The 14,177-nt window shown below is 53.8% G+C and overlaps 1 protein-coding gene across 1 annotated transcript in view; it reads right to left on the reverse strand.

Annotated features, from left to right (window-relative positions):
* The window catches only part of SYT13 (synaptotagmin 13), a 162,680-nt gene extending 149,022 nt beyond the window's left edge, over positions 1-13,658 (reverse strand). The window contains exon 1 of the mRNA XM_078684368.1: positions 13,327-13,658. Within this exon, the coding sequence (XP_078540494.1) occupies positions 13,327-13,506 (180 nt within the window). The 5' untranslated portion in view covers positions 13,507-13,658. The remainder of the gene's footprint in view (positions 1-13,326) is intronic.
* Between the last annotated feature and the right edge of the window lie 519 nt (positions 13,659-14,177).

The following is a 14,177-nucleotide window of genomic DNA, read 5'->3' on the forward strand; positions in this document are numbered from 1 at the left end:
AACAATGTGCAAAGGTCATCTCAGGACCGGTGCAGCGAAGGAGGCAGTACAGGTCTACGGCAGGCTCTGACCAAGAATTCTGGTCAACCCATGCCACTTCTCAAACCATGAAGTAGCACTCTTGACAAACTAGCGTGTTTTCTCGAGATGGGAATCCCCCACTCACACATAGAAAAACACTTTAGGGCGTGTATACACATAGTCTGAATATACACCCACTAGTTTTAACTGCACACACCCTTTTATCCGTCCTGAAGAAAGCCAGCTTAGTCATAAGGCACTGGCTGAAACATGTTGACACATCCCAGGATGTGGGAGGTCGTAACTCGCCTCTAACATCCAACAGCCTTATTTTTAACCGCTGACGGTGACCCAGCCATTAAAGTGTGTTTGCCCTCGGGCACTGGGATCCCCGCCAAGCCGTTTTAAACTCACGATCCATAACAGTCTTCACCGCACACACAGCGACATACCTGCTCCGCTGTCATCAGGCGTCGAAGCACACCCGGGACACGCTAGGTGTCACTGGGTGGGCCCGATGATGAAGCATGCCACCAACTAGGTTGGTGGGTGAGGGCTTTATGAGCACACCTACCAGGTGCCACTAACCGGTGACGAAACATACTTGAGTCCTTGATAAATTAAAACAATTTATTTTTTTGTTTCTCTTGAATAATTAAGCTAGTCTATTTTTGATTTACAAACACATAATCCGGGGGATAAGGACTAGCTTTCTGGTCCTCTCTCTCCTTCTTGATACACGCACATCTCAGTATAGCACCAGCACCAACCTTAGGCTTTAGCAATGCTGTGTTCTGCCCACTCTCTTTTATCAATCAATCAATCATTGGATTTGTAAAGCACACTACTTACCCGTGAGGTGAGGGTCTCAAGGCGCTGAGGGGAGGGGGCTGCTGCTACTGCTCGAAGAGCCAGGTCTTGAGGAGCTTCCTGAAAGTGAGCAGATCCTGGGTCTGCCGCAGGTGGGTGGGGAGGGTGTTCCAGGTCTTGGCGGCGAGGAAGGAGAAGGATCTGCCACCGGAGGTTGTTCGTTGGTTTCGCGGGATGGTGGTTTCGCGGGACGGCGGCGAGGGCGAGGCTGGCGGAGCGGAGTTGACGGGTGGGGGTGTAGAAGTTGAGTCTGTTGTTCAGGTAGGCTGGTCCGGTGTTGTGGAGTGCCTTGTGTGAGTGGGTGAGGAGCTTGAAGGTGATCCTCTTGTTGACGGGGAGCCAGTGCAGGTCTCTTAGGTGTGGGGTGATGCAGCTGCGTCAAGGGATGTTGAGTATCAGGCGGGGCGAGGCGTTCTGGAGGCATTGCAGTTGCTGTAGGTGTTTGGTCGGGATTTCTGCGTAGTCCAGCCTGCTGCTGACGAGGGCTTGGGTCACCGTTCTTCTGGTTTTGATCGGGATCCACTTGTAAATCCTGCAAAGCATGCGGAGGGTGTTGTAGCAGGAGGAGGAGACGGCGCCGACCTGCTTGGACATGGAGAGGGAGGAGTCGAGGATGAATCCCAGGTTGCGTGCGTGGTCCGTGGGCGTCGATGCTGTTCCTAGTGTGGTTGGCCACCAGGAGTCGTCCCAGGCAGAAGAGATGGGGCCGAGGATGAGGACTTCCGTCTTGTCCGAGTTCAGCTTCAGGCGGCTGCTCCTCATCCATTCGGACACGGCCTTCATTCCCTCGTGGAGGTTGGTTTTGGCGGTGTGCGGGTCGTTGGGGAGGGAGAGGATGAGCTGGGTGTCATTGGCATAGGAGATGATGTTCAGGTCGTGTTGGCGGGCCACTTGTGCGAAGGGGGCCATGTAGACGTTGAACAGTGTCAGGCTGAGGGATGAGCCCTGGGGTACACCGCAGATGAGGTCGGTTGCTTCGGATCGGTAGGGTGGGAGGCGGACTCTCTGGGTTCTACCGGAGAGGAAGGACGTGTTCCAGTCCAGGGCCTTCTCCTGGATTCCGGCTTCTTGGAGGCGTGTTCTTAGTGTGCGGTGGCAGACCGCGTCGAAGGCGGCTGACAGGTCCCGGAGGATGAGGGCTGATATTTCGCCGTTGTCTAGTTGGCGCCGGATGTCGTCTGTGGCTGCGATGAGGGCTGTCTCGGTGCTATGGTTCCTTCTGAATCCGGACTGTGAAGGGTCTAGGATGTTGTTGTCCTCGAGGTGGCGGGTCAGCTGTATGTTGGCGATTTTCTCGATGAACTTCGCCGGGAAGGGGAGCAGGGAGATGGGCAGGAAGTTTTTGAGGTCCTTGTGGTCCGCCTTGGGCTTCTTGAGGAGGGCGTTGATTTCGGCCTGCTTCCAGCTTTCCTGGAATGTCGCTGTGTCGAAGGAGATGTTAATGACCTTCCGTAGTTGGGGTGCGATGGTGGCGCCTGCTTTGTTGAACACGTGGTGCGGGCAGGGGTCTGATGGTGATCCCGAGTGGATGGAGTTCATGACTTTGGGTGTCTCGTCGTCGTTGACGTGGGCCCAGGAGGTCAGCTGGTTGGTGCAGGCAGCGTTCGGGGTGGAGTCTGTCGTGGTCGGGGCGGACGGGGTGTCGAAACTGTTATGGATGTCGGCGATATTGCGATGGAAGAAGGTGGCCAGTGAGTCGCACAGTCCTTGCGAAGCCGGGATCTCGTTGGTGTTGGTGTTGGTGTTGGGGAGTTCCTTGACTATGCTGAAGAGTTCTTTGCAGTTGTGTGCATTGTTATCCAGGCGGACTTTGAAGGACGATCTCTTGGCTGTTCTGATGAGGTGGTGATGTCTGCAAATGGCGTCCTTGTGGACAGCGTGGCTGTTTGTCGTGCGGTCGTGGAGCCTTTCTTCTCCAGCTTCTGGCGTGTGTGTTTGGAGGCCTGGAGCTCTTTGGTAAACCAGGCGGCTTTCTTGCTGGGGTGGTTGATGGAGATTTTGTTTAGCGGGGTAAGAGTGTTGGCGCAGTCTTTGATCCACTGTCTGAGGTTACGGGCGGCGGCGTCTGGGTCGGAGGGGTCGGTGGGAGGGTTCAGGGCGAGGGTGGCGGTCAGCTGGTCCTCGGTTACTTTGCTCCAGCAGCTGCGAGGTAGCTGTTGGGTGCGGTGGTGCGTGGTTGGTTTCTTGAATGTGAAGTGGATGCAGCGGTGGTCGGTCCAGTGGAGTTCGATGGTGTTGTTGAAAGCGACGTGGGTGCTTGTGGAGAATATGGGGTCGAGTGTGTGGCCAGCCGCGTGGGTGGGTTCGGTGACGAGTTGTCGGAGGCAGATGTTGGCGAGGTTGTCTATCAGGGTGGCGGAGTTGGCATTGTTGCTGTTCTCGAGGTGGAAGTTCATGTCCCCGAGGAGGATGTAGTCTGTAGAATCAAGTGCATGGGTGCTGGCAAGGTCGGCGATGGAGTCGCTGAACAGGGCCCGTGGTCCGGGAGGCCTGTAGACAAGTGTTCCTCTGAGGGTGGTGTTGGGATCGGTGTGGATCCGGAAGTGGAGGTGTTCGGCGGAGTTGAGGGCGTCGTCTGCGCAAGTGTGTACCTGGAGGGTGGACTTGTGGACGATGGCTATTCCTCCTCCTATTCCGTTGGTGCGGTCTCTGTGGGGGATCTTGTAGCCCTCAGGGATGGCTATGGCGATGTGCGGTGCGAGGAGTCGTTCCACCAGGTCTCGGTGAGGAAGGCCACGTCTGGGGCGGATGTGTCGAGCAAGTCCCAGAACTCGACGGCGTGTTTGCGTGCGAAGCGGGTGTTGAGGAGTATGCATCGAAGGTGGTAGGGTTCGGTCCTTGGGGGTTTGGTGGTTCTGTCGCATGTGAAGTTGCAGGTGTCGAAGGAGAAGGGTCCGTGGGTGTGTTTTGGGGCAGCTTGGAAGTAGCGGCGGTCTCGGCCGTTGTTGAGGGCGTGGAGGGTGTTGGCATCGTAACGGAGTCTGGCGGTGTGGCATGTGCGAGGTCCAGGGGTTCAGGCGCTAGGCGCGGTCCAGGCACGGATGGGCGCAGATGGGCTTGCCTTTGGCGCGCCTTTGGTGCGTCATTAGCGCGCCCGCTGCGCGTCCGGGCGGGGGCTGCAATTTAAGGCGGAGAGGGAGGGGAGAGCAGCTGGGAGGCGGGAGCGGGGTGGTGAGGGGGCGTGGCCTCAGGAGGGGATGGTGGGAAAAGACAGGGGATACGGAAGGGAAGAGGGGGGTGAGGGGGTGTAGAGCTGGCAAAAGAGCGGGAAATGAGCACTGGCAAAACAGAAAACAGAGAAATAACAGTACAGCACAATCAGGAAGTCAACTTTGAGGCGGGAAAATGGCAGCAGCAGTGGTCACTACGGGTGCGAACTTGCGCTGGGAGGTGGTGACGGGCTTCAGGAAGTGGAGCTGAGTGGCGGTCGGGGAGGGGGCTCGGCCTGCAAGCAGGTCAAAAGTCTATGGAAGTGTATGGATCAGAATGCTGACGGATGACAAAATGCGACATCACTAAACTATCAGCCTTTCACATTGATAACCTGAGAAGAATCTCATTCATTTTCTGGCCGTGAACCACCTCCAACCAGAAACTGCTCACCAGGTGCAAGCAGGGGAGCATGGACACCATCGTTATGAGAAAAAGATTGAACTGTATAGGGCATACCATCAGGGGAGAACAAGATTCCATCACAAGAATAGCTTTCCACTGGATTCTATAAGACACATGGCGGAGAAGCAGGCCAAAGACCACCTGGAGAAGAACTATGGAAACAGAACCGAGGACCGTGAACCACAGCTGGGCACCGTACAGAAAGAGACCGGGTGCTAGTCTCATTGTTGGTGTTGTCGGTCAAGAAATGGATAAGGAAAGAGATGCACTGGTAGAACAGCATCAGTTCTGGACCACCAGGAAATGCTGCTAAAGATGGAAGGAAGTACACAGGTGGAGCCGTGATGGGTCCCAGTATTGTAATAGGATGTCATTGTACTAGTAAACATTGAGGTACATTGGCAGAGTCCCATGGCTAGAATAACACAAGGTTGAAAAAGTCATGAATGATGGGTGGACCTCTTCCTCTGAGACTGCAGGACCCCAGAGGTCAGCACTGTGGAGCACTGGTGGGTTGCATGAGGTGTTGACAGTCAAGACTGAGGTGCATTAGTAGAATGCATGTGGATGTTATTGATGATGCCCAGACAACAAAATGTATGGCAATGCTTGACACACAATGGGAATCTCCATCGAGTGACGGGTGCCTGGACATGTAAGGCAGACACTCTCCAGTAGGACACCTCCAACCTTGGCCCATTTGTATGGCAGTGTAGTTAGTGCACAGCTTTATCCTTATGTCAAGAGCTTGTCACATCCCAAGTGTCCCATCTACCTTGGCCCCCCCAACCCTGCTACCACGTAGTGTCCCAGGTCAGCTGAGTCTGTGGGGTACGGAGCATTGCACCACTACTGCCATGCTGTGCTTCTTTGGTCAAGGAAGGGAAGTTGTCCTTTTGTTGTGACTCAACAGGTGCCTCTTTTGAGAAGGAAGGGAAACTTGCACAGTTGTTGCAACACAATTGGTACCTGTTTTATGAAAGAGAGACACTTGTCCTGCTACTGTTCTGTGAGTGGGCCTGTGTTTTTGGAAAAAGACTCTATTAAAGTCCAGAGTCATAGATTGGAAAATACCAATATCTGCACAGAACCTACTTACATTCAGGTCTTAAAACTAATAGCCACTCTTTAGCATGTGGAAAAACTTATATAACAAACACCATCCCAAGTGAAAATGATATACTTTGATGCAAAATAGACATCTATTTATAAACAGGTAAAGCAGGTAAGCACACCAGAAAAATTGAAAGTGATAACAAAAATTTATTAAAATACCTCCCACTAGGGGTTACACTCTAGAATAAAAACAATAAAAACCATAAAAAGGTCAAAGTACAAAGGGTCGACGCTGCGTTTCGGTGCAATTTTCAAATATGTACACCTTCTTCAGGACAACTTTGACAGTTTCATAAATAATCTGTTGATTTTCTCTTTTCTATCTTAAGAGAGACTTCCACAGTTCAATAAAGGTCGTCAGTGCCTTCACTCTTGCTCAATGGCTGATATCAGTAAAGGTGCACGGTAAAGAACCCCGGAGGAGCCACCAACATTTTTTTACCCGGATGACGCGGAACACGGAGGAGCAGGGAGGCCGACTTACATGAGACCGGTTTTATCAAAAAACCGCGGAAAACAGCGCTAAAGGAAAAAAGCTGTTTGACCAAAAAGACAAAAAAGGAGTGATACAACCGTCTAAATTGAATCTGAGAGATCTGGTGGCTCCTCCGGGGTTCTTTACCGTGCACCTTTACTGATATCAGCCATTGAGCAAGAGTGAAGGCACTGACGACCTTTATTGAACTGTGGAAGTCTCTCTTAAGATAGAAAAGAGAAAATCAACAGATTATTTATGAAACTGTCAAAGTTGTCCTGAAGAAGGTGTACATATTTGAAAATTGCACCGAAACGCAGCGTCGACCCTTTGTACTTTGACCTTTTTATGGTTTTTATTGTTTTTATTCTAGAGTGTAACCCCTAGTGGGAGGTATTTTAATAAATTTTTGTTATCACTTTCAATTTTTCTGGTGTGCTTACCTGCTTTACCTGTTTATAAATAGATGTCTATTTTGCATCAAAGTATATCATTTTCACTTGGAATGGTGTTTGTTATATAAGTTTTTCCACATGCTAAAGAGTGGCTATTAGTTTTAAGACCTGAATGTAAGTAGGTTCTGTGCAGATATTGGTATTTTCCAATCTATGACTCTGGACTTTAATAGAGTCTTTTTCCAAAAACACAGGCCCACTGTTTTTAAATGTAGTATAATCCCCCAACCTGTGTGCAAAGTAAACCAGGGGAACCTTCCGCTTTATTTTTTGATGTTACTGTTCTGTGAGTGACAGAAGCCTGCACCTCTGTTACCCTGCACCACTTGTTCCGACAGCAAGCACTCATGCGCGTAGCTATCAATAGTGCAGGGGGTGCAGTGGCACCAGAACTCACTTTACGAGGGCCCTAATGCGTTCCAATTATGGTGGTCTTTCCTACCCAGGCAGGGAGGGGGCATTGAACGCATTTTCATTGCTTGCGCCAGGCTCCATGGCACTCTTGCTAGGACACTGGTCGTACTGCTTTCTGTAAACTTGATTTCCCACCATGCACTGCTGCCCCTGCAGGTCCTCTGCTGCTCCCTCCCTTTGACCCTGCACTGCTCCCCACCCACTTGCCAGGTGTGCTACCCCTTTAGAACCTGCACTGCTCCCTCCCTTATGCCTATTGAGCACAGACACACACAGGGTAAGAACTTGAGGGTTTTGTGGTGTGAAAATAAATTATAATTGTATTTATATAGCGTTTACCCCTGAAGAGGAGCTGCAGTGCTTTTTGGGGACTAGCACGCTACTCCGGAACCCAAAAAGGATTAGTGGTGAATTTCTATAGGGAACTATGAATTAAGTGGAGCAGTGGGCACGTGGGTCTGTAAGTTGGATTGAAAAGGAGAATGAAGGGTTAGAGGAGAGAAGAGTCTAGAAATTGTTTATTTGGAGATCATAGCAGTAGGAGGCGGTTTGGGACGAGTAGAGGGGAGAATGAATCGAGGAGAATCTCAAGAAATGGATGAGGGAGACCGTAGCAGTAAATTGATGTCTCGGTCGGATGAGTCAAAGGAGGGATCCATGGAAGAAGAATTTAGAAAGGCTTGTTTGGGAGATCTTAGCTCATAAATGAGGTTTCAGGTGAGCCCAGGAGGGATAGAGCAGGGAGGAGTCTGGACAGGGTTATATTGGAGATGTGTTTGGGATGAGTCAGAGAGTGGAGGTAGAGGATATATTGAGAGAGGCTTCACTCACATACTAACACAGGTGCAGCAGGACAGCAGCAGGGCGAGGTGCACTGTACGGCTCCCATGGGCTGCTGCCTCTGCTGGGCATCACTCAAGCTTGCAAACATCTTTTCATTAGACAGAAAACAAACATTGGCAGTGCTTCTTGGAACATAACTGGGCTATTCTTAGGCCTCCTCGGTGGACTCCGCAGGAGGCGGGGCCAGGTGAAAAGGATGGAGTCTCGTCCCTGCTACTGACACCGAGGCAGGGGGTGAGGGCAGTTCACTCACACAGGCATGATGTACAAGAGCACCATGGGCGAGTAGAACTGTCTGCCCGGCAATCGGCAACTCCAGCTGCAGGGTTAGATTGAGGTACATTGGCTGAGCTTCTATATCCGGGGCCCAAGTCCTTCAGAATTGCCCCTGGCTAAAAGAGCTGTGGTTTCAACGCTGCGAATGATGGCAGTGCTGAGGTCAGTGTGGAGGTGCACTGGCAGAGCTGTGGTTTCAACGCTGCGAATGATGGCAGTGCTGAGGTCAGGGCGGAGGTGCACTGGCAGAGCTGTGGTTTCAACGCTGTGAATGATGGCAGTGCTAAGGTAAGGGTGGAGGTGCACTGGCAGAGCTGTGGTTTCAACGCTGTGAATGATGGCAGTGCTGAGGTAAGGGTGGAGGTGCAATGGCAGAGCTGTGGTTTCAATGCTGTGAATGATGGCAGTGCATGAGGTCAGGGTGAGGTGCACTGGCAGAGCTGTGGTTTCAACTCTGGGAATGATGGCAGTGCTGAGGTCAGGGAGGAGGTGCACTGGCAGAGCTGTGGTTTCAACGCTGTGAATGATGGCAGTGCTGAGGTCAGGGTGGAGGTGCACTGGCAGAGCTGTGGGTTCAACGCTGTGAAGGATGGCAGTGCTGAGGTCAGGGTGGAGGTGCACTGGCAGAGCTGTGGGGTTCAACGCTGTGAATGATGGAAGTGCTGAGGTCAGGAAGGAGGTGCACTGGCAGAGCTGTGGTTTCAACACTGCAAATGATAGAAGTGTGAAGGTCAGAGTGAGGTGCACTGGCAGAGCTGTGGTCTCAACGCTGTGAATGATGTAAGTGCTGAGGTCAGGGGTGAGGTGCAGTGGCGGAGCTGTGGTTTCAATGCTACAATGATGGCAGTGCTGAGGGCAGGGCGAACTGCACTGGCAGAGCTGTGGGGATCAACACTGTGAATGATGGAAGTGCTGAGGTCAGGGTGGAGGTGCACTGGCAGAGCTGTGGTTTCAACACTGCAAATGATAGAAGTGTGAAGGTCAGAGTGAGGTGCACTGGCAGAACTGTGATTTCAACGCTGTGAATGATGGCAGTGCTGAGTTCAGGGTGGAGGTGCACTGGCAGAGCTGTGGTTTCAATGCTGTGAATGATAGAAGTGTGAAGGTCAGAGTGAGGTGCACTGGCAGAGCTGTGGTTTCAACTCTGGGAATGATGGCAGTGCTGAGGTCAGGGAGGAGGTGCACTGGCAGAGCTGTGGTTTCAACGCTGTGAATGATGGCAGTGCTGAGGTCAGGGTGGAGGTGCACTGGCAGAGCTGTGGTTTTAACGCTGTGAATGATGGCAGTGCTGAGGTCAAGGTGGAGGTGCACTGGCAGAGCTGTGGTTTCAACGCTGTGTATGATGGCAGTGCTGAGGTAAGGGTGGAGGTGCACTGGCAGAGCTGTGGTTTCAACGCTGCGAATGATGGCAGTGCTGAGGTCAGGGTGAGGTGCACTGGCAGAGCTGTAGTTTCAATGCTGTGAATGATGGCAGTGCTGAGGTCAAGGTGGAGGTGCACTGGCAGAGCTGTGGTTTCAACGCTGTGTATGATGGCAGTGCTGAGGTAAGGGTGGAGGTGCACTGGCAGAGCTGTGGTTTCAACGCTGCGAATGATGGCAGTGCTGAGGTCAGGGTGAGGTGCACTGGCAGAGCTGTAGTTTCAATGCTGTGAATGATGGCAGTGCTGAGGTCAGGGTGAGGTGCACTGGCAGAGCTGTGGGTTCAACGCTGTGAAGGATGGCAGTGCTGAGGTCAGGGTGGAGGTGCACTGGCAGAGCAGTGGTTTCAACACTGCAAATGATGGCAGTGCTGAAGGTCAGGGTGGAGGTGCACTGGCAGAGCTGTGGTTTCAATGCTGCGAATGATGGCAGTGCTGGGGTAGGGGTGAGGTGCACTGGCAGAGCTGTGGGTTCAACGCTGTGAAGGATGGCAGTGCTGAGGTCAGGGTGGAGGTGCACTGGCAGAGCTGTGGGGTTCAACGCTGTGAATGATGGAAGTGCTGAGGGCAGGGCGAACTGCACTGGCAGAGCTGTGGGGTTCAACACTGTGAATGATGGCAGTGCTGAGGTCAGGGTGGAGGTGCACTGGCAGAGCTGTGGTTTCAATGCTGTGAATGATAGAAGTGTGAAGGTCAGAGTGAGATGCACTGGCAGAGCTGTGGTTTCAACTCTGGGAATGATGGCAGTGCTGAGGTCAGGGAGGAGGTGCACTGGCAGAGCTGTGGTTTCAACGCTGTGAATGATGGCAGTGCTGAGGTCAGGGTGGAGGTGCACTGGCAGAGCTGTGGTTTTAACGCTGTGAATGATGGCAGTGCTGAGGTCAGGGTGGAGGTGCACTGGCAGAGCTGTGGTTTCAATGCTACAATGATGGCAGTGCTGAGGGCAGGGTTGAGGTGCACTGGCAGAGCTGTGATTTCAATGCTGCAAGTGATGGCAGTGCTGAGGTCAGGATGGAGGTGCACTGGCAGAGCTGTGGTTTCAATGCTGCGAATGATGGCAGTGCTCAGGTCAGGGTGGAGGTGCACCGGCAGAGCTGTGATTTCAATGCTGCGAATGATGGCAGTGCTGAGGTCAGTGCTGAGGTCACGGTGGAGGTGCACTGGCAGAGCTGTGGTTTCAATGCTGCGAATGATGGCAGTGCTGAGGTCAGGGTGGAGGTGCACTGGCAGAGCTGTGGTTTCAATGCTGTGAATGATGGCAGTGCTGAGGTCACAGTGGAGGTGCACTGGCAGAGCTGTCGTTTCGACGCTGCGAATGATGGCAGTGCTGAGGTCAGGTCGGAGGTGCACTTGCAGAGCTGTGGTTTCAATGCTGCGAATGATGGCAGTGCTGAGGTCAGGGAGGAGGTGCACTTGCAGAGCTGTGGTTTCAATGCTGCGAATAATGCAGTGCTGAGGTCAGGGCGGAGGTGCACTGGTAGAGCTGTGGTTTCAACGCTGTGAATGATGTAAGTGCTGAGGTCAGGGGTGAGGTGCACTGGCAGAGCTGTGGTTTCAATTCTACAATGATGGCAGTGCTGAGGTCAGGGTGGAGGTGCACTGGCAGAGCTGTGGTTTCAACACTGCAAATGATAGAAGTGTGAAGGTCAGAGTGAGGTGCACTGGCAGAGCTGTGATTTCAACGCTGTGAATGATGGCAGTGCTGAGGTCAGGGTGGATGTGCACTGGCAGAGCTGTGGTGTCAATGCTGTGAATGATAGAAGTGTGAAGGTCAGAGTGAGGTGCACTGGCAGAGCTGTGGTTTCAACTCTGGGAATGATGGCAGTGCTGAGGTCAGGGAGGAGGTGCACTGGCAGAGCTGTGGTTTCAACGCTGTGAATGATGGCAGTGCTGAGGTCAGGGTGGAGGTGCACTGGCAGAGCTGTGGTTTTAACGCTGTGAATGATGGCAGTGCTGAGGTCAGGGTGGAGGTCCACTGGCAGAGCTGTGGTTTCAATGCTACAATGATGGCAGTGCTGAGGGCAGGGTGGAGGTGCACTGGCAGAGCTGTGATTTCAATGCTGCAAATGATGGCAGTGCTGAGGTCAGGATGGAGGTGCACTGGCAGAGCTCTGGTTTCAATGCTGCGAATGATGGCAGTGCTCAGGTCAGGGTGGAGGTGCACCCGCAGAGCTGTGATTTCAATGCTGCAAATGATGGCAGTGCTGAGGTCAGGATGGAGGTGCACTGGCAGAGCTGTGATTTCAATGCTGCAAATGATGGCAGTGCTGAGGTTAGGATGGAGGTGCACTGGCAGAGCTGTGGGTTCAACGATGCATTTTGATGGCAGTGCTGAAGTCAGGGCAGAGGTGCACTAGCAGAGCTGTGGTTTGAACGCTGCAAATGATGGCAGTGCTGAGGTCAGGGTGAGGTGCACTGGCAGAGTTGTGGTTTCAACGCTGCGAATGATGGCAGTGCTGAGGTCAGGGAGGAGGTACCCTAGCAGAGCTGTGGTTTCAACGCTGCAAATGATGGCAGTGCTGAAGGTCACAGTGGAGGTGTCACTGGCAGAGCAGTGGTTTCAACACTGCAAATGATGGCAGTGCTGAAGGTCAGGGTGGAGGTGCACTGGCAGAGTAGTGGTTTAAACGTTGCGAATGAAGGCAGTGCTGAAGGTCACAGTGGAGGTGCACTGGCAGAGCAGTGGTTTCAACACTGCAAATGATGGTAGTGCTGAGGTCAGGGCGGAGGTGCACTGGCAGAGCAGTGGTTTCAACACTGCAAATGATGGCAGTGCTGAAGGTCAGGGTGAAGGTACACTGGCAGAGCTGTGGTTTTAATGCTGCGAATGATGGCAGTGCTGAGGTCAGGGTGGAGGTGCACTGGCAGAGCTGTGGGGTTCAACGCTGTGAATGATGGCAGTGCTGAGGTCAGGGAGGAGGCGCACTGGCAGAGCTGTGGTTTCAATGCTGTGAATGATGGCAGTGCTGAGGTCAGGGCGGAGGTGCACTGGCAGAGCTGTGGGGTTCAACGCTGTGAATGATGGCAGTGCTGAGGTCAGTGCTGAGGTCACGGTGGAGGTGCACTGGCAGAGCTGTGTTGTCAACGCTGTGAAGGATGGCGTTGCTGGCGGTCAGGGTGAGGTGCACTGGCAGAGCTGTGGTTGAGTCTAAGCACCAGCATCTCGCAGGTGCCACAGGCCAGGACGATGTCCACTGGGGTGGGGGCTCTGTGGTCAACACAATGTCAGACCAGCCTTCTCCATCTCAGCTTCAGCAGGTTCTTTTGTTGCTCTTGTTTGTGGGTGGGGGTGGGGGGGGCTTACAAAACTTTCAACTCAGTAAATGTTGTAGCTGCTCGGGCCTCAGAATGCCATTTACAGAGAGGTGTCTGACAGATGTCTCACATCGTTCTTGGAAGCCCCTCCGTCCCTAAAGGCAGTCATTAGAATACCAATTACAGACAGGTGTCTGTCACCCTTCTCGGGATCCCATTTATCCCTGAAGGCAGTCCCTAGAATCCTATTTACACAGACAGATAACTGACATATGTCTGGAACCCTTCTCGGTAGCCCCTCCACACCTGAAGGTAGTTCAGACAGATGTCTGAGACCCTTCTTAGGTGCCCTCGAGCCCTCGTCCTTAGCATATGATTTACAGACAGATGTCTGACAGATGTATGACACCCTTTTTGGGAACCCCTCCATCCCTGAAGGTGGTCCTTAGATTCCCATTGACAGACAGGTGTCTGCCACCCATCTCGGGAGCCCCCCGTCCCTGAAAATATGGGCACATTGCCCACCCACCCCCCCAGAACCCACAGTGGGCATGTGGGTGCTTCTTACCTGCTGGCTCGGCTGCAGCACGCTGGCCCGGGGGCTCTCTGACGCCTCCTCCTGGCCGGGGTCCGAGAGCCCCTTCCTCGCCCGCAGGCAGTGGCACACGAAGAGGATGCCACAGAGGGCAAGCAGGGCGGCGCCGGTGCCCAGGGTGGCACCCAGGGCGAGGACTGGCAGCGGCAGCATCTCGGCAGCGGGGGCAGGGAGCTCTGCCAGGGACCTGCGGGTGGCTCATGCCAGGCTGGGCGCGCGGCTCCGGGGGGCAGCGGTGGGCATCCGTGCGTGCCCGAGCAGCAGCGCTCACTGACGGAGGCGCTGAGCTCTCGAGGGATGAAGGCAGAGCCGCGCCTGACGTCAGAGCCGGGCTGCTGAGGAGGCTGTAGATTCACAGGGCTCCTCGCCCTCCTCTCTCACCTGGGCGGGTGGCCTCTCTCCTGAACCGTGCACAGGGGCATCTGAAAGAACTCCCAGACAGCGCCTGGAGGCGGGCAGCGCCTGGAGGCAGAGCCCGGGCTGCTGGAGGAGGCTGTAGATTCACAGGGCTCCTCGCCCTCCCCTCTCACCAGGGGGGGGGGGGGGCTCTCTCCTGAACCGGGCACAGGGGCAGCTGAAAGAACTCCCAGCCAGCGCCTAGAGGCGGGCAGCGCCTGGAGGCAGAGCCCGGGCTGCTGGAGGAACCTGTAGATTCACAGGGCTCCTCGCCCTCCCCTCTCACCAGGGGGGGGGGCTCTCTCCTGAACCGTGCACACAGCTGAAAGAACTCCCAGCCAGCGCCTGGAGGCAGAGCAGCTCCCCTCAACACATCCACCTGACCAACCATCTATACACTGATCTCTCTCCCCACTCATCGGTTTTTA

The sequence above is a fragment of the Lissotriton helveticus genome, chromosome 3_2 (assembly GCF_964261635.1).
Source record: "Lissotriton helveticus chromosome 3_2, aLisHel1.1, whole genome shotgun sequence".
In the NCBI taxonomy this organism is placed as follows: domain Eukaryota; kingdom Metazoa; phylum Chordata; class Amphibia; order Caudata; family Salamandridae; genus Lissotriton; species Lissotriton helveticus.